We start from the raw sequence: 19,704 nt of genomic DNA, 5'->3' as shown, positions 1-19,704 counted from the left end.
TTTTAAAAATGTAATTCTCAGACTTAACATTTACCAAGCGTCAAACACATTCAGGCAAATAAATTTAATGATAGTCTCTAAATGTACTTCTAAAAAATGAGTTAAATATCATTAATTAAATACAAACAATTACATAACATGATAGCTGACACTTTATTATCAGGAGAAAACAATATAAAATATTTCAAACAAGGTCTAATCACTAACCTGCATGGAAATTTCACTGGGATGAATAATAAGAAAGCAAACACCAATACATTTAAAATATTTAAGCCCTGAGCATTTGTTAAAATAACTAAAAGCACTTAATCACAAGGAATAATAAATCATCAAATAACAAATAAAAAGGAATAATAAATCCTAATACTTTCTTCTCCTCTTTCCTTTCCAAGCCTTTTTCTACTTTACTAAAAAATCTAACTCTTGCCATCATTAATTTCTTGTTTTCATCAGTTTTCAACTTCTCCGCATTTCTTTTTTGTGGCTGAAAAATAGCTCATGTTTGGCGTATGCTATTATAATACACAATGCAACTGAATCAAGATCATAACCAATATAGTGTTCATTCTCTTTCATGATGACTACCAAAATTTCAAGCTGGAAGGAGACTGCTGTCAGAGAATGTTGTTGTAGAGGGCTGGTGTTGTGACGTAGAGAGTAAAGCCACTGTCTGTGATGACAGCATCCCACTTGGATGGCTGGTTCATGTCCCACCTGTTACACTTCTGACCCAATACTCTGCTAATGACCTCAGAAAAGCAAAGAAAGATGGCCCAAGTACTCAGGTCTGCCACCTGTGTGGGAGACCTACATGCAGCTCCTGGCCTTGACCAAGCTGAGTCCTGGCCTTCATTCGGGGAATGAACTAGTGGATGAATGGGTATCTTTCTCTCTTTATCTATCTCCAATTTTATCTTTCAAATACACAAGAACTCTTAAGAAAATGCTATTTTTATTGTTAACTACTCGTAAATGACTCAGTATCATTGCTATGGTTTCAATGTATCCCCTTCAAAGTTCAAGTATTGCACTTGAGATGGGTTTGAGAGGTAGTAGCCCTTTAGACTACTAGGTCTATATGCCCCTCCCCCACACAAATGGGTTGAGGTTCCACTGCAGGACAGCATATGATTCAGAGAATTCTCCCCTCCTGTTTTTTCTCCTTTCCAGAGAACATAGGCCTCATTAAACATGAAAGCCCGGTACCCTGACCTTGGACTTCCAGCCTCCAGAACTGTGAGAACTAAACTCTTCTCTATAAATTACCCAGACTCAGAAATAGCAGCACAAAAAGGACTAAGAAAATAAGATACTGCCTCAATACTACTGAGTATTCAACATGTTTATTTATGTACAATTCTTTAATAGTAAAGGATTGCTTTGTTGTTGAGGGCTGCTCATAGGAATTCCTGACATTCTATTGCTGTCAAAATATCCTTTACTTCCTTACACAAATGCACTCCAGTTCAAACGGGGAAAATCAGTTGTTCTGGCACAGATGGAAAGGCAGCCACTTATAGTTCCTCTAGGCTTACACCTGCCCTTAGCTTCCTTTTCATAGGAGCATTTAAAAATATTTACTCATCGAAATACAAGCTTAATAGTTATAATTCCCAAATTTAATCTTTGCTTTCCCTGACAAGCTTCCACATGCATCTGCTTAATCACATACATGGTTACCATCCTTGGAAAAGGTCCTACCTGGCGTCTTTTCAAATAGTCAAGTGCAATCTGTACATTCTGCAGTCTGTGGAAACGCATCCGACCCTTCTCTCTGGGCTAAGAAGAGAACATCCAGGTATTAAAAAACACCACAGCTTCTGATGCTGCTGGTCATGCAATTTAAATAGCTTAGATATTTTCTTCATATCTATTTACTGTTTACGATAGGCTCATAATTAATTCTGAAGATGTTTTTAATACATTCATAAACTATTTGGTATTGAATTTTCAACTACTAGGATTTTTTCCCAATTTTGTTTTACTCAAATATACACTTTAAATATATTATTAAATAAACACATGTATTATTAAGTGAAACAGAAATGACATAGGACTTGCAATATTTGCTAACAGAACTATTTTGGACAATAGTTATTTAGCCATGGATGCACAAAATAATCAAGCATCCCTCTCCATTTTCCCTTTTAATCAACATTAACTACTGGCAAGAGGGTTTTATATTTATGATAGGTTAATGAAAATGAGATAGAGTAGCATGCAGTTAGTATAAAAATCACCAAGGAGAAAGACAGGTTTACTTAACCATAATTGAGGAAGAGAGAAAAGCAATTAAAGTCACATGTTTCCTCCTTGTTTTACTTTGGCTTTTTCACAAAGTTGGGCTTTGTAAAAATCACAAGGATTCTATACTAGCTGTATGCTCCCCGAGGATGGACTCAATTTCTCAGTTTCAGGAACAAAAAAATGGAAAGCCATGATTATTTTCCTTAATGCTGTTTCCCTTAAGAAACTCTACAAGTTAACAGAAGGGAAACATAAGGAAACAGAGCTGAGTGATGCTAAACAAAATACAAAGAATGGAGCTGAAATTTATCACATGAAATTTTCCAAGGGGAAAAAAGAAAATTGACAGCATAACTTCTTAAATATGAACAGGTTATTGGAGCCAGAGGTGACATAATAATAGAGAGAGCAGACCCTAGGAGGGAAAATAAACCTTGGACCGAGTGGAAATACTGAGACATTCACCCACTGGATCCAACAAAAGCACTATTTCTGATGAAATCTGGGGGCACCAAGGATGCAGATGACAAAACAGCACAGCTGTCTTACAGAAGTGGGCTGAAGCCAACTAGGGATGATGGTGATCTAACAGTTCTTGTGAGTTCTAGCCAACATAGGTTTGAAGATATTCTAAATACCAAGCAACATAGTAGATAGGTAAACAATATCTATTGAAAACAGGTATGATTTAAATCAGGAATTTAAACATTAACTAGTTCCCTTTATGAAACGCCAATTCCAGAAGTGGAATAAACATGAACTAAAAGTTACGCTGGTTATAAAATTTCTGTACAATGGATATGGAAGTCTTTAGCTCAGATTTCATCAAATACTTGAAGTAAATATGAGCACTTACCATGCAGTGCATAGTAATGCATAAAGAATCACTTCGCTCTCTGAAGGCAAATATAAAGAAAAATATTTCTCTATTTCCAATGATCTGTTCCAAACATATCTACCTCACTGTGGGTTTTAGTCCCTTCTCTATTTTGTCAAAAAGAAAAAAAGAAAAAAAGAGCCCAAACCCGTGAGTTCTCTGTCAGGTTAGTGCTCACCGCACTGGACCGGCTAGGTTAGTCGAGTTATGGGGGCCGACACCTACCCCCTTATCCTCATCCTCCACATCCTCATGCTGCTCATATTCGCATGCTTCTGTTGCACTCACCAACCGTAAGGTCTTCAAAAAATCTCGCTCCCTTGGCTAATGAATATAACAGACAGAAGATAGAACAGCAAAGACACAAGACAGACCACAAATGAAAAGAAGAGCATGAACGGAACATAATGAGGGAGACCAGGTAACCAAGAAGGGGAGGTAATGTCCACAAAATAAGGGAGATGACACCTACAGACTGGGTTAGACCAATTTTTTTTTTTCAGAAAGCAATGTTTATTTCCTTGCTTTGTGTGAGTCTTTTAATATGTGGTTATATTATGCATCCAACTTCTGCTAAGCAAAAAAAAAAAAAGAATTTCCAAAGGTAAACAAAGAAGCAAGAACAAAAATAGCATTGTAATGCAGAATTGGTTATATAAGTTAAGTAATCAAGGTGCTTCATCTCTCAAATTCATAACATTTGAAGTCTGAAAATGCTTCAGAATCTAACCAGAACATTTTCTTTCAGGCAGAATTCAAACATCAAAGGATAAACGTTGCAAGAATATGCACGGTCTATGTTGAAAACACATTGGTCAGCTACGGAGAGCTACATGGTGGTCTAAATAAATTAACAAATGTAAAACTTACCAAGGTGTCTCCCGAAAGAACTTCTAAAAGAGAAATTAAATTGTGCCCATCTCTTAAATCTTCATAAAGATCATTCACATGTTTTCGGACCTACATAGAAAACGGAGAAACTGTGGGTCCTTGAACTCAGAACCATTTTTAACATTCTTAAATAAGAAAGTACAACAAACTCCCTCATGCAGCTTTTTTATTTTTAATCTCTCATTACTTAAAAACTAAATTTAATTTTGACATTAAATAAATTCAATTCCAGACTAGTTATTTATAAAAGCAACTAGAATTTTTGCATTTTCAACACACTAGGTTACATTTGTTGTTGCTGTTTTTGTTTTTTTTTTCAAATTCTGGCAGTACGCAAACTTGATTCAGGATTCCTCACATGGCAACTTTAGCCACTTTAGCAGCAAGGCTATGTTTTTACCCTTCCAGCTGGTCTTGCTAGTCTCTACCACAGCAATAGCAAGGATGCATGGGCACATCCTCCACACTGTAAACACCCAAGGATGCTAGCCAGGTGGAGGCTACACGAGATTCTGTGTATTGTTGCTACAACTTCCAGCGAGCCTAAAGTGATTTAAAAATAAAAAGCTTTTCACAATTCATATAGGTCGCATTAGAAGACCCTTGTCCAAATCTTCTTCTGCATAAGGTACATCTGTGATGGAGCATCTTTAAAAATGAACAACACTAGCAAGCAATGCATACCACGGTCACTCTCCTGATGTGATTCAGGGCTATGATTTTAGAGCTCAAACCACAGATTTCCCAAGAGCTTTGTTCAGTCTTCCCACTGGGGAAAGCTTGCCTCATGATGGGACCTGCTACCAGGTTTGTGCTAAACAGACGCACATCAAAGCAGGCCACTCAAACAGTTGCCCCACAATGGCTGGCATATTTCCACTCCTCCCCTTTCAGGGATTCTGAGCTTCATTCTCGGTGCTGCTGCCAAGAAAGACCCAAAGAAGAGGTCTAAAAAGAGAGAGGAACCAGAATTCTGTCTACTTCGCTTGCGGCACAAGCCCTGCTTGTGGCTTGCCAGTCTCTGACCTAAACTCTGAAGGTTTGATATGTATGAACCAAACTTTTACACTAGTCATATGTTCAACAGAATACATGATCAAAAGACATTTAAAAATTCTAAAATTAAGATCAAAATCATCTGACCACAAGCAACAAGCAAGAAGAAGCCAAATTCAAACTGAAGCAAATCTTTTCTTTCACTCTAAAACAGTAGTTTAAATGCCATTAAACTGTACTACTGTATCTTCTATTAGTGTAAGAAAATACTTTAGCGTGATAAGGAAACAGCCTCAGCCTGCAGCACTTAAAGCCATTGTCTCCAACTCACAGAATCTTAATCCAACCACCCCTCTAGTAGCATCGACCACAAATAATTTAAACATTAAACTTGGGCTTAGGCTCTACCCCTAAGTACTGCACAAAAACTGAAGATGAGTCACATGACTTTTTATCACGTTTCCTTGAAATCTTGTTTTAACACCCTCATTTTCACAAAATATCAAATGACTATCTGGCATCACAAAATCATATCACAGTGAAAGAAAGTTTAAAACTACTTTCTTCCTCTGAAAACTAATTTCATACCATATTTTTAGACGACTCATATACAAAATACACTAATATCCACATTAGTTACAAAGGAATTGTCTCTTCCAATAGAATACTCATTTACCTTGGGAACATCTTTAAATGATAACGTTCTGGAGTTGTGAACTCCATTTCAGAGGTGAACCGTTTGTGAACGACCTCTTCAGGAATGTCTACTATGAGCTACGTGCCCAGCATCTACGCATGTAGAAGAGCTCAGCAAAATGACCTGCATTCCTGTACTTTCTACTCACACATCAGAGCTTTAACAATTAACTCGGCACTACTCAAACTGTGAATGTCATACATACTAATGCATTTGCATGTACGTATTTCTCAATGTGTCTTACATGTCACCAGAAGCAGTGTAACTCTAAAGAGCCTGAACAGGAACTCTGAGACCATGTTTACATACAACACTAGGTGGCTCCTGAATGGCGGCCAGTTGCTCCATCTCTCAAAACAAATGACTGCATTGTGCAGGTCCGACATCCGCAGCGCACTAGAGGCCACGGGAATACAAAGCACGTGATGGGCAGGGGCCACGGGAGACAGTAACCAACACCCAGCCTGGAGAACTGTGGGAGAGCTCTGCCTGCCTCACGCTTCACTCACAGCTCCCCTCCTGATTCGGGACATTTAAAGGCGGGTGTGGTTCCGAGCACTCACTTTGTAAGAATGCTATTTCACAGCTTGCCTCGCCAGTCTGAACTAAACCTTCTATATCAAGGCAAGCTTTCCCAAACCAGGTGTCACTGTGTACCATCCTAGCCGTGGTACAAAGAGAAGAATTAAATTCAGTACACTTAGAGAAGGACAATAATATCATGAAGGCCAAAACGCATTCATAAAAGAGAAAATTTATTAGAAGAGAAAAAGAACGAGGAGAAATTTATTTATTCCTGCTTCCAACCTCTGCCCTCATGAGCTGCTGTCACCCTCCAGGCCTCGGTTTTCTGACTAGCAAAATCAAGGAATGAAAACTGAAAACTTCTATTTTAGACTAGAGAATAAAAAGTCCACAGTCTGAAAGTAAATTAGTATATATTTTTTTAAAAATCAGTGATTTGTTAGCTTGAAAGAAAACATACAATGCTAGCACCACTCTGTGGCTTAATTTCTTAAGAACTCTAGAAGAACTAAAAAAAATTGGATAACGCTTTAAAACAGCCTGAGACACTGGCTCTTATGTAATCCAGCCCTTTCTGGTCTCAGGTTATCATTAAACATTCCCAGAAACATCATACATGAAAATGCTCTACAAAGGTGAGACACCATGATTGTTCTCTGAAAAGCAGTGTCCACCATTATTAACACTACACAATAACGCATCAGATGAATTAACACAAGGTGCCTGGCCCTGTGCTGACTACTTTATAAATATTAGCTCCAATTTTTACCACAGTTAGCATTTTGGTAGATATTAAAAATGAACATTATAAAGATGGAGTGGTAGTGAATGAACTGAGAAGACCAAGGAAGTAAGGTTCTAGAAAAATACCTTATAAGAGATTGATGGAATTATGACTCCTTATGAAGGACTGTACTAATTGTAGCAACTTGGGGAAAATTTGACAGGGGTGGGAGTTTGGGGGTGGGGGGAATCCCAGTCTATATGAAATTGTACCACAAAATTTAAAAATTCAAAATAAAGAAAAATGTCTCATAAAATATACAATTGAAGAGAGAAAAGAAGGCAAATTCAGAAAAGTCTGAACGACTTTCCAAAGCCTGAGTCACACACATTTGGCCTGGTAACTTTCCTTCACAGATGACACACTAACTGCCCAGGGTGTTTTCTGTGTTCTACTTCTAATAAAATATTCTTTCTTCTCTTTTTGGATATTTTCTCCCTGTGAGACAAAAAACTGTCTGGATAAATGGTGCTGGAGGAAGTGATGAACCACGGAAAAGCACTATGAGATACTCTGGGGTCAAATTATATAATGCAGATTACATAACAAGATTGCACTGGCTGTACCTGCACATAATTCTCCCAAAATTTCCCAAGCTTTCCCAAAATGGCTGCACTGCACTGTACCTACAGATTACCTCTAGGGGGCACCAATCTTTTGCTTAACTGAATAACCTAGAGAAGTCTTCTATGGGAAGAAAAACCATTCTAAAGGACTTACTGTTGATTAGAGGTATTATTTCAAATCTATTTCATGTCTGTGTCATCCAAACAGACTGATCCAGAATTCTGCTCCATAACTTTTTAAACTAGCTTATAATTGCTTAGTTTTTGATGAACTCAACAAAATTCATTTTTGAAAATCAGGGGAACACCATATACCTTTTTATTCAATATTCTTCAAGAAAGTATGACCTCATAGTGGCCAATGCTAATCCCACAAAATGTTACTTTCCCTGTTCAAGTCGACTGCTGTCACAAGCTGCAGTTCAGTTCAGATCACTAAGCATTTATTGAGCACCAGGGTGGCCCTGGGCTTTGAGGGTACAATAATAGATGGCAAGTGAGTGTCACTACAGACTGGGGTGCCAAAACCGACAGAGGGACATTCCGTATAACGTAAATGGAACCAGAGCACCAAAAAGAAAGAACTATGACGTTCCAATGAGCTTTAAAATCAGTCTGCTAAGAACTCCCCTGAGCAAACAAGGTAGGTAACCACAGATGAAAAGGGCAAACACACAGCTGTATTGTGAGTTCCAAGGAAATGAAGTGGCCAGGAAATGAATGTTATATGAGATTGGAAGGTGACTCAGAAGCAGGTAGCTCAGGAGCATGGGGACTTACCTGCCAGGTGAAGAAGCCTGGAGCCTTCCCAGGCAAACTAACCACTGAAGACATCTAAGCAGAAGACGTGCTACTGCGGAAGACCAGAATGTGCAAAAATACAGAGGACCCCTAACCTGAAAGCATTTAAGCAACAGCAGCTGCAGCAGAGCTCTGTCCTCTAGTTTCTCAAAGCAAGACGTGGATTTTACAGCATTAAAGGGTTCTGCCTCTTTCCTGCTACAAGGCACAAAGGTGAACCCAGAAGACACCTTGGAGTCCTTACTGGCCTGAAGGTAGACAGAAACAGAAGCCTCTATCTTACAAGCCTTCCTATTTAGCCTTTACCTGCCAGATTTGCCTTTCAATATCGTCACCCCTTTTCCCTTGTCTTGTCACTTCTCTAAAAATATGCTGTTCTTGGTAGAAGATGCCACACAAACTTGCCATCTTTTTGTCATAGGAGTCCACTCCACATGATAATCTGTGGAACCTGTGCTGTCCTTATACAATCTCTGATTGTGAATTACTTTTATGAGAAAATGTAAATCACAGGTCAAGTAAAAGATCTAATTTATACTTGCTAATAAAGAAAAGATCCTTTGGGAAAAAGCAAACCAAAAAGGTCATTCAATCAATCAACCTCACAGAAAATGCATATATCCTAGTACAAGAGCAGCAAAGAATCAGCCACATAAAAGACCCACAGTCCTCTGGCAGAGAAACCTTGTGTCTGAAGGATACAGTATCCTGGGAAACAATCAGCTATCTATAGAAAGAAACATAAATAATAAAAGCAGGCTTGTCCCCAAGGAGATCACCTCACTGCCTTGCACTAAACCGGGGAAGACAGAGGAGACAACCTACTTTAGTGAAAATCACGAGTTAACATGCTTTCTAACGTAACTTCTTTTAGTTCAAACAAGTGCAAGTCACACACACACACACACACACAAAAGTTACCAATTCTCTTGGGACAACTCCTTAGAAGCCCACACTTAAGAAAAGTTTTAAAAATTAATGTATCATATCAATTATTGACAAGTAAACCGATGCCTTCAAAAGATAAAGAGATATTTAATGTGTTTTTCAGGGAACCATTTTTCTGAGCATTGTGTTACGAATTTCTTTTGGTATTACAGCTTCAAAGAGTTCAGAAATACAACACCAACTCAAACTTTCCTAAATTACCATAAATTCTAAATTGCTGCAAGTGTAATGATGAAATATCACTGTTTGATTCATATCCTTTACTTTTCTTAACTATAAAGATATTTACATACATCTTACAGTATTAATGGATAAGATGAAGACCTTAAAATAAGTCAAAATTTTCAAAAAATGGTTCAAATACTTACTTCATAGTAAGTCTGATTAGTTCCTTGACAACAAAAAAAGTTTCTCAGCTTTCAGGTTAATAATCCATAGTCTGGGCCCGGCACAGTGGCCTAGCAGCTAAAGTCCTCGCCTTTAAAGCCCCGGGATCCCATATGGGTGCCGGTTCTAATCCCGGCAGCTCCACTTCCCATCCAGCTCCCTGCTTGTGGCCTGGGAAAGCAGTTGAGGACGGCCCAATGCTTTGGAACCCCGCACCCGTGTGGGAGACCTGGAAGAGGTTCCTGGTTCCTGGCATCGGATTGGCGCATACCGGCCCGTTGAGGCTCACTTGGGGAGTGAATCATCGGACGGAAGATCTTCCTCTCTGTCTCTCCTCCTCTCTCTGTATATCTGACTTTGTAATAAAAAAATAAAAATCTAAAAAAAAAAATAATAATCCATAGTCAATTTTTAAAAATAAAATAGGGGGCCTGGTGTAATAGCCCAGTGGCTAAATCCTCACCTTACCTGCACTGGGATTCATTATGGGGGCCAGTTTTTATCCTGGCTGCTCTACTGCCCTTCCAGCTCCCTGCTTGTGGCCTGGAAAAGCAGCAGAGAATGACCCAAAGCTTTGGGACCCTGCATCAGGGAGACCTGGAATAAGCTCTTGGCTCCTGGCTTTGGTTCAGCTCAACTCCAGCCACTGCGACCACTTAGGGAGTAAAGCAGTGGATGGGAAGATCCTTCTCTCTGTATTATCTGCCTTTTCAATAAAAAGAAATATATTTTTAATTAAATTAAAGTAGTGAGATCTTTTCTGGCATCTTACAAGGTAAAATAAAAGCTTAATGCACATATTCCTGATAAACACTTCTTAAGGAGTTGAAGGAACTGCCCTCTTGGATTCACCTTGACTTTCATACGCATATATATTCTTTTCCACAGTTTAAGGAATCTTTCCAAAAGTCTATTTCAATTTTAAAACCTTAACTATATAACTTTTCTGTAACAGTCTGTTTTGACTTTGAGTTGCTTCTGATTCAGATCAACTGGGCTTAGAGTCCTTTATCTTTCACTGCCTACCTTCAAGCAAAAAGCAAACATCTATATGTGCATGCATTTCCCCTCAGGCTGCAACTCTCTCATCTTGTGCATAGCTATACAGGCCTTGGTTTGAGTAACTAAAATGTAATTGAAAGGGAAGAGTAAATCAGAACTCAAGCATTCTGGATAGTGATACCTTTTTTGGCATCTGGAGTTATTTCTCTTATTAAAGATGTAGTCTAGATAACCTCCATATTACACTGTCAAACAAATGAAAACAGTTTTACAAACGCATCAGCATTACCCACTCTGTGTATGAGAAAGAGAAGAATGATGATAACAACAAGGTATTATTGCGTGGTACTTCAAAAACAGGTGGGACACACTTAAGGTAATGAACACTCCAGTATATTTCCGTCCAATTTTCTGTCACTTATCATGGAACACAGTGAAACTCAGCCATGGCTGACAGAAGGATATGTGCTTCACCTTTCAATGGTTTTTCAAATATCCTCCCAGTTCATTTTTATAGAAATCTTTCTTTAAACCACTGATGATGCAAAAGAAAATTCATAGTAAGAGCTGCTGTATCAAGAGCAATTTTTAGCAACAGGTTAAGAAAAGCGGAGGGGCCAGTCAATAGAATTTTTATGCTCACCTCGCTCTGATTCCTCAGCAAATGAAAGAGAAATGACAACCTGAGAAAGCAGGGGTCATAACTGCTTCACACTCTTAAGGATTTATTTTTACATACATGCATTTATTGATCCGAAGAGCAGTGTTAGTGAAAGGGAAAGACAGAGGTCTTCCGTGCACTGCTTCACTCCTCAAATAGCCACAACAGCCAAGGCTAGGCTATGCCAGGTCAGAAGCCAGGAGCCCTGACCTCTACCTGTACCTGACAGAGGCCAGCTAGCCACCTAGGCCACCTTCCACCGCTTTCCCAGCAGCACTAACAATACACTGGATCACAAGTTAAGCAGCTGGGACTTCAAGAGGCATCCGTATTAAATCTGGTGTTGTAAATAACAACTCTAATGCATAGTTAATAAGATACTCAATCAAAGAAAATTTATTTAAGTAAAAATTTGTGATTTTAATAATAAAATCAAATAGCCACTAAATGGTGTGTATATGCTACATCTTCAAAAACCTAAGTAGTTATGACAAAGTCTGCTGGCTAGCAGTCGTTACTGCAGCAATCAAATCCTGTCCTTTACCACCATCATGGTAAGTAGATTTCTTGATATTTTCAACTTTCAGCTGTTCTTACATATGAGAGGTAGAAAAACAGAGAGAAAGGAGCTACAAGTTGGAAGGAAGCAGAAAGTGTCAAAGTGTGTGCTCTAATCCACTGGTACATTGTCAAAATCCCTGCAACAGCTAAGTCTGAGCCAAGCTGAAGCTGGGAGCTGGAACTCCATTCATATATCCCAAGTGAATAGCAGGATTTCAATGACTTGACACACCACTGCTCCCAGGGCCTACGTTAGGAACCCAGTCAGTAGTCAAAAGGAAGTACCAAACCCATCTGGTATGGATGCAAGCGTCTTAACTACTATTCCCTCAAACTCCAGCTTTTATTACAAATGCTCTGAAACTGATCATGAGTATTTTTCAATAAAAGTCATGTAGCCATTAAAGAGCTTTAAATTTGATTTGTTTAAAATACATTCATGACCAAATTTCCAAATAGTTAAGATAACATAAATTCAGGAAACTTCTACTCCATGACGATCTGGTAATACTGCACTAAATTACAAACCAGGTTCAAATTAATTATTATAGATTGAGCAAATACATTCAGTTTTTCTTTGAAAAGAAAGATAACTTCTGGGATGTAGCACCACCTGGGTTCCTTGCTCTTAATGCAAGGTCATGTTATACCTACCTATCGCTGGTTTTAAAAATATCTTAACTCTGGCAGGTGATAAGATGGCATAGCTTGTATGGGAACGGCACTGCAGTGGAAGGCATGGCAGGGTGCCAGAGGAAAAGGCAGTCTGGGGACCCCAGGCTACCAGTGGGTTAGAAGGAGTCCCAGAAAGGAATAAATGGAAGTAAAAAAATCAAGCATTTAACAGCTTTGCAATTCTGATTAAAATGTTGGCTGTGGCAACTGCCCCATATACCTCTCAGCTGAGTCATCTCCTTGGGGACTCTTGTCAAAGGAGCCATAGGTTTGTTCAGGCCTGACCAGGTACTGTGACTCAATAATTAAATGAATGCTTCCCTCAAATAAGAACTGCTTTCTCTCTTTCTGGCACCACTTTAAATGCTGATCTTTGCAACGTGTTTACAGGAAAACAAAAACAGTGCACCCATAAAAAAAAAGAAAGAACCACCTAAGCCATTAAAAATGAACTTTATTCCCTATACATATCCAACATGTTTCTGTCAGTCCTCAATGAGTGAGTCATTGTCTGGAGGGATGCAACATAAGCTGGATTTTAGTTAGGCTCAGGAGTAGGTGAGGTCTTCCGGGGAGACATGCACTGAGCAAGTGACAGAACCCACTGGTGGGCATAGTTCCAAGAAAGGTGAAACCAGCGAGGAGACACCTGCTGGGCTTGCCACTGTGAGCGCTCACTGGTGTCCCTTTGCACCATGACTGCCACGGTGAGACCCATGAATGGGTATGACACAGTTGCTGTTTTATCTCATTTTTCAAATTTCAAAAGAAGCGGAAAAGCTAAACGTTTCTAGGCAACATATTTTTATAGCGTTTGGTCCTTTGATACTGTGATACACCTGCATACTTTACAAACTACTTCATTTTTCTTTAAACACAAATTCACTTCCTCAAGTCCCTGCAAGTAAACAACTGAAAACAACTGTTTTCATCCTCTTCATTAAACTTCTGAAATAACCAGGATTATAACCAAGACAACTGTCGGAGAGACGCACACTAAGGCTATTTGTAGACATCCCCAGACAAGGAGATTCCACTGTCTCTTTTCCAACTCATGCTAATGTTTTTCACCTCTTCCCTGTCAAAAGACATTTCCATAATTCCAGCCCACAATTTGTATTTTCTAAAATAAACCACTGTAAATCATAGCTGCAGGCTGACTGGCTTGGAATGAAATCATAAATATGAGTTTTATTCTGTGATTTGATTAAAAATGACAGATGTTATATATGCTTGTGTTAAGAAATCTCTGCCACAGAAATCAACTTTCTGAAGAAGAATTAAAGCTTTCAAAGATGCAATCACTCTTGAAAATTATCACTTCCCAAGTGGCATTATAGTTTTAACACGTTTTCAGACTGCAGTTTACTCAAAAGGGACTCAGAGATCACAAATGCCCCAAAGCTAGCTTTTCCAGTTGTACAAGACCAAAGTCAGAAAGATGTTGTATTCTGTCTCATACTAAAGCTTATGTGTGTGGCAGCCTTCTTCTCTCCTGCCCCAGTTCTAAGAATCCCTTTTAAACTGAGAAGGCTTAGCAAACACAGGCTTGAGACAAGTAACATCAATCAAATCAAGGGCCCTGGCTCTGAAATAGAATCACAGAACACAGCTATGAGTTCATGTTAAGATTCCTAGGCCATAACACTCCACTAGTAACGCCTTGCTTCCAATTCCAAAGACTAAAAGAATTTGAAGGAGTGTCTGAATGGTTGAGGTCACATTCTCTAAACCTCCACTGTCTTATTTCTTCTCTGTGCACATCCATGGTATTCCCTTGGTAAGAAATGCTCCTCTTTTGGCTATAGAATCCTTACCTATCCTCCCAGGTCGAGTTCTAATGTCACCCAGGTACTAGGAGTGAAGGTGTCCCTATTCTGCACTACTATATTCCTTGGTTTATCCCAGAACATTAGTCATCATTTTCCTCATAATTTGATATGAATAATATCCATAATCATTAGCCCCTTAAAACAACAGGATCCTGTCTTAGGACCTCATTGTAAATGTCTCATGCTTTGCACAGTGCCTTTCACAAAGTAGGTATTTGAGGAATGATTGTAGAATAAATAAAAGATTAGTCACTTTGCCCCTTGCATGTGACCTCAGCCATGCGCTCAGCTGTCAGCCCTTGAGTGCTCGCCCAGGCAAGGAGGAACAAAGAGAAACTCAGGAAATGGATTCACAGACTCCATTAAGCCAAGTCCTATGGGGCACTTTACTTCTCCCCCAGGGTCCACAGGGGTAACTATCAGAGTTAGTGCCTGGGATCATGTCCTGCCACACAGCTGGTGCTAGATAAATACTGCTGAAAGACAAACACACAAGCGAGAAATGCACACTTTGGCATGCCAACCTTCCTAAGAATTTGTGATTCCCTGTCTAAACTGGTTCCAGAAATGACTGGCAGGAAAGTGTTCAGATCAATTAAAGTTCAAGATTTAATCATTTCAAATAAAGCAGCTTCAATAAAAAGATCAATGGCACAAGCATGTGGTACAACAGTTACAACATCACTTAGGAAATCTGCACCCCCTATTAAAGTGCTGAGATGTGAATCTGGGCTCCATTGCCAAGTCCAGTTTCCTGATGATGCCCAGTTTTGGAGGTAGGAGGTGATCACTGTCATTCCTGTGGGACACTAATGTTGGGTCCCTGACTCCTGACTTAGGCCAGTCCTAAGCCTAGCTGTTCCACGCATTTGGCAGATGGAGCAGTGGAAGAAAGACCTCTCTCTCCCTCTTTCTTTCTTTCACTCTCCCCACCCCTTTGGAAAACAGTTTAAGAGTTTCTTAAAATGTTAAACTGGATTTACTATATGATCCAGCAATTCCATGCCTAGATAAACATGCAAAAGGAATAAAAATGCACAAATTTAGATAGATAAATAGATAGAGGTATTATATATAAACAGAAATATTATATACATACACACACACATATGTGGACATATGCTTATAACAGCATTGTCTGCATGAGTTCCAAAGTGACAATAGCAACAATACAAAATGTGATTAAACCCCATTGACTGGAACATGACTTGACAACAGAAAGAAGTACAGAATGCAATAACACGGATAAGCTCAGGGATAGCGATGCTAACTGGAAAAAGATACAAAAGAAAACACATGGTTCTTTAAGGGTAAAATAGCTAGAAATGGCAAACCTATTGGCAAAGAAATTGTATTTACTGTTACCTAGGCCTGGGTGGCAAGGGGACAGGCCAGGGAAATGGGCACAAGGCTTCTTTTAAGTGTTATGGAAATATACCAAAATCACATTACGTTGATGATTTCACAATTCTGTAAATTCACCAAAAAGTTGTTCAATTATGTAATCAAGCAAGAGAATTGTATGATATTTAATCTATCTAAATTAATTTAAGGTAACCTCAAAAATTCATACAAAGTAACCTAATCACACTGTCTTTGAGAGAAGGAGTGGCAGTTACCAAAACCACTCAAGTAACACCCTTAGGACACTCTTTGCCACAGTGGGGCCTGTAAGGCAGCATCAAATGACCTACCTCCCCAACTGTGACCTGCCCACTGGAGTAGTCTGACAGCAAGGAATGGTCCTCATCCCTTCCCCCACTGCAGACACAGAAGAAAAAAAAATGGAAAAACAAAACAAAACAAAACAAAAAAACACAGGATTCAAATATCTGTTCCACCCAGCTTCTTCCTGGATCCTCCTCACCCTAATTTGTAGGCCCACATGTGTATGCAGCCCTCTCAAGTATGCAAACAATATTAAAAATAAAATATCTTAAAAAAAGAAGTGGCAGCCATGTTTGTATGTGGTAAAAGTTTGTATCGATTACAATTCAAAGACTCAGAAACAGTGCTCAGCACACACAAGAGGATGTTTAATCTAAAACATCTAGGACACACAACTGAAACACATTTAAAGGATGCATGATTGGTTTTCTTAAAAATTAGCTCCAATGGTCATCAATTATTAATAAAAATTAATTTTAGATAAATACTTGACCATAAAATTAACAATAAAAATTATTAATGGTCAAGTACAGTATTAACCTTTGATTTAGACCAAAAAGGATGCCTATTATGAAGAGTAAAAAGTGGGCCCTGCACAGTGGCCTAGAGATTCAAGTGCTCGCCTTGAATGCGCCAGGATCCCATATGGGCACTGGTTCTAATCCCGGCAGCTCCACTTCCCATCCAGCTCCCTGCTTGTGGCCTGGGAAAGCAGTCGAGGATGGCCCAAAGCCTTGAGACCCTGCACCCGCATGGGAGACCAGGAAGAGGTTCCTGGTTCCTGGCTTCGGATCAGCTCAGCTCTGGCCGCTGTGGCCTCTTAGGGAGTGAAGCAACAGATGGAAATTCCTCCTCTCTACCTCTCCTCCTCTCTGTATCTGCCTTTGCATTAAAAAATTTAAAATAAACCTTAAAAAAAAATTAGCGAAGTGAGCTAGCTGGATTTAACCTGAGTGAGGCGAGGAAACCTCCCCTCAGCGTCACATCAACACAGTCTCTGTCCCGACACTGACTCAGTGAACTCAGGCTTGAAGCGGCATGTGGACACCACTCAAGGTGACACACCTTGTGTCAGAGAGTATTACAGAAATAGAGCTTTGCCTAACTAGATAGAGCTGGCTTTTTAATTCTCATTTTGTTAAATAGATCAAGTAACACTTGAGAAAAGCAGCCCTGGTTAAAAGGCACATTCATAGAACCACAGCTGACCTTACACACAGACACAGAAAGCTAGCTCTACAAATGTGGGAGAAACACAAAAATCATTTACTTCCTCGCCACTAAAGTACATGTACATAAAACTTTACCCTAAATATATATGAAACCTCACCCTAGGACAGAGTCAGCAAAATTTTTCTGCTAAAAGTGAAATGTAAGTATTTTCTGCCTTGCAAAAAAGAGTCCTCCTTTTGAAGGAGTCCTTTACTTTTGAAGCACTGTGCTACCTATTGAATTCCTGAAGGATGGTAACAGAAGTTCCTCTTCTTACATTTAGGTAAAATCATACCAGAAGGATGGATCTCATCCAACCACCCAGCCACAATGAGCTCACAAAATCTCACTACAAATTGTAACACTCATGTGAGGTAGGCAGAGGTGCTAGCGTGGGTCACAGTCAGACGATGAAAAACATGTCCTTTATGTAGATTTCATCATTTAGCTGCCATTCATCTCTGTAACATTATAAAACTACAACAGTCACACATGATGGGTAGTCTCCTTGGCCCAATATATGACAATATCATGATTCAAACATACAGACATGCCAACATCAGGGCCAAAACTATTGAAGCTATGAAGACAACCAAACAAACCTGAAGCTTTAGGATTCTTGAGAGACTAGATTTGGAGCAGTAGCCTAGTGGCTAAAGTCCTCAGCTTGCATGTGCCAGGATCCCAGGTGACAACAGTTCATGTTCCAGGTGGTCCACTCCCCATTCAGCTCCCTACCTAAGGCCTGGGAAAGCAGTCAAGGAAGGACTTGGGACCCTACACCCTTGTGGGAGACCCAGAAGAGGCTCCTGGCTCCTAGCTTCGGATCAGCTCAACTCCAGCCATTGTGGCCATTTGGGGAGTGAACCAGCGGACAGAAGATCTTTCTCTCTGTCTCTCCTCCTCTCTGTAGATCTGACTTTCCAATAAAAATAAATTAATCTTTAAAAAAAAATACTGTAGGGCCCGGCGGCGTAGCCTTGAACGCCCCAAAATCCATATGGGCGCCGGTTCTAATCCCGGCAGCTCCACTTCCCATCCAGCTCCCTGCTTGTGGCCTGGGAAGGCAGTTGAGGATGGCCCAAAGCTTTGGGACCCCGCACCCGCGTAGGAGACCTGGAAGAGGTTCCAGGGTCCTGGCATCGGATCGGCGCGCACCGGCCTGTTGCGGCTCACTTGGGGAGTGAATCATCAGACGGAAGATCTTCCTCTCTGTCTCTCCTCCTCTCTGTATATCTGACTTTGTAATAAAATAAATAAATCTTTAAAAAAAAATACTGTAGTTACACAGGTTGTTTTATATCCACCCAAATATTCTTACTCTTGTTACAGGCAATTTGCTCAAAGGTACTATTATAATCCCTCTTACAGATGAACAAACTACAGTTTAGAAAAGACTGAGGTCACATTGCCATCAAGTAACCAACAGGCATTGTAAGTCCAAGAAGCTGCATCCAGAGCCAGGGCTCAACCATCACACTGCATCACCTTCACTGGGTGCCAAAGGACAATGACAGAAGGTGCCATCCAACCCATCTCTGAGTGCCCAGGGCGATCAAGTCCGCCTTTGCCTCCTGCTAATGCACATCCTAGCAGGTGGCAGGTGGCACCTCAAATAGTTCCCTGTCATCCACATGAGAGATCAGGGCAGAGCTCCTAGCTCCTGTTTTCAGCCTGGTTCACCCTGAGTATTGTCTGGGGAGGGAGCCAGGAAATGATGGGTCTTTCTGTGCCAAATAAATAAATATTTTTATAAAAAGTGTTCAGTCAGCACTGTACTTGAAGGGCACAGTGCCATCAGGTACACATTTTAGCATTTTCGGAAGCGCGTACAGTTTTCCCAGCTTCACCAGCTTCCCTTCGAAGTCAGCCCTCTTGTCCTTTTTCATAAAACAGACAGGCTTCTCTACTACATTAAAAGAGTGAATTACTCTGACTTTCTGAACTCTGGGCTAGCCCAAGATGACTCACTGCTATCTTTGACACCCTGACCACTCTCATCACAAAATTCCCTCCCTGGAGTCTCCGGTTAATAGCTTCTTCTTTCTTCTCTTCCACATTCTCCCTACGTCAGTTCTTTGAAATCTGCTTCCTAAATTTCTCCTCATTATTCTACTGTGGCAGACTCTGAGCAGGGGCTAAACACGGGGTTTTCATTTCACTGCATGGAAAGCACTGCTCGAGGCTTTTAATGCCACCTGACTAGGCCTGTGATAACAACGGCAGACAATGCACCAAACTGATGGAGTGCTTGTTGACAGAATTTCTAAGTGAAAACAGTCTTCCTCTAGCCAATATTCCTTGAACTTCTGAACTGATGAAAACGGATCACAGCATAGCAAGCTAATTAAAAACCTCAAACAAATAAATCACT

The 19,704-nt window shown here is 40.0% G+C and overlaps 1 protein-coding gene across 13 annotated transcripts in view; it reads right to left on the bottom strand.

Annotated features, from left to right (window-relative positions):
- The window catches only part of DST (dystonin), a 434,986-nt gene that overhangs the window by 223,168 nt on the left and 192,114 nt on the right, over window positions 1-19,704 (bottom strand). For 10 of the 13 annotated variants that reach the window (XM_058661928.1, XM_058661933.1, XM_058661897.1 and 7 more), the window contains 2 exons: window positions 3,995-4,084; window positions 1,702-1,779 (listed from right to left, as the gene is read on the bottom strand). In XM_058661928.1, coding sequence (XP_058517911.1) covers window positions 1,702-1,779; window positions 3,995-4,084 — 168 coding nt within the window. Of the gene's footprint in view, window positions 1-1,701; window positions 1,780-3,349; window positions 3,449-3,994; window positions 4,085-19,704 lie in introns of all 13 variants that reach the window. The other 3 variants (XM_058661874.1, XM_058661883.1, XM_058661921.1) reach the window with 1 other exon arrangement.

Source organism: Ochotona princeps, chromosome 1 (assembly GCF_030435755.1).
Source record: "Ochotona princeps isolate mOchPri1 chromosome 1, mOchPri1.hap1, whole genome shotgun sequence".
NCBI classification, from domain to species: Eukaryota; Metazoa; Chordata; class Mammalia; order Lagomorpha; family Ochotonidae; genus Ochotona; species Ochotona princeps.
Note: the sequence above shows the minus strand (reverse complement) of the source record. Positions and strands in the feature narration are given on the sequence as shown.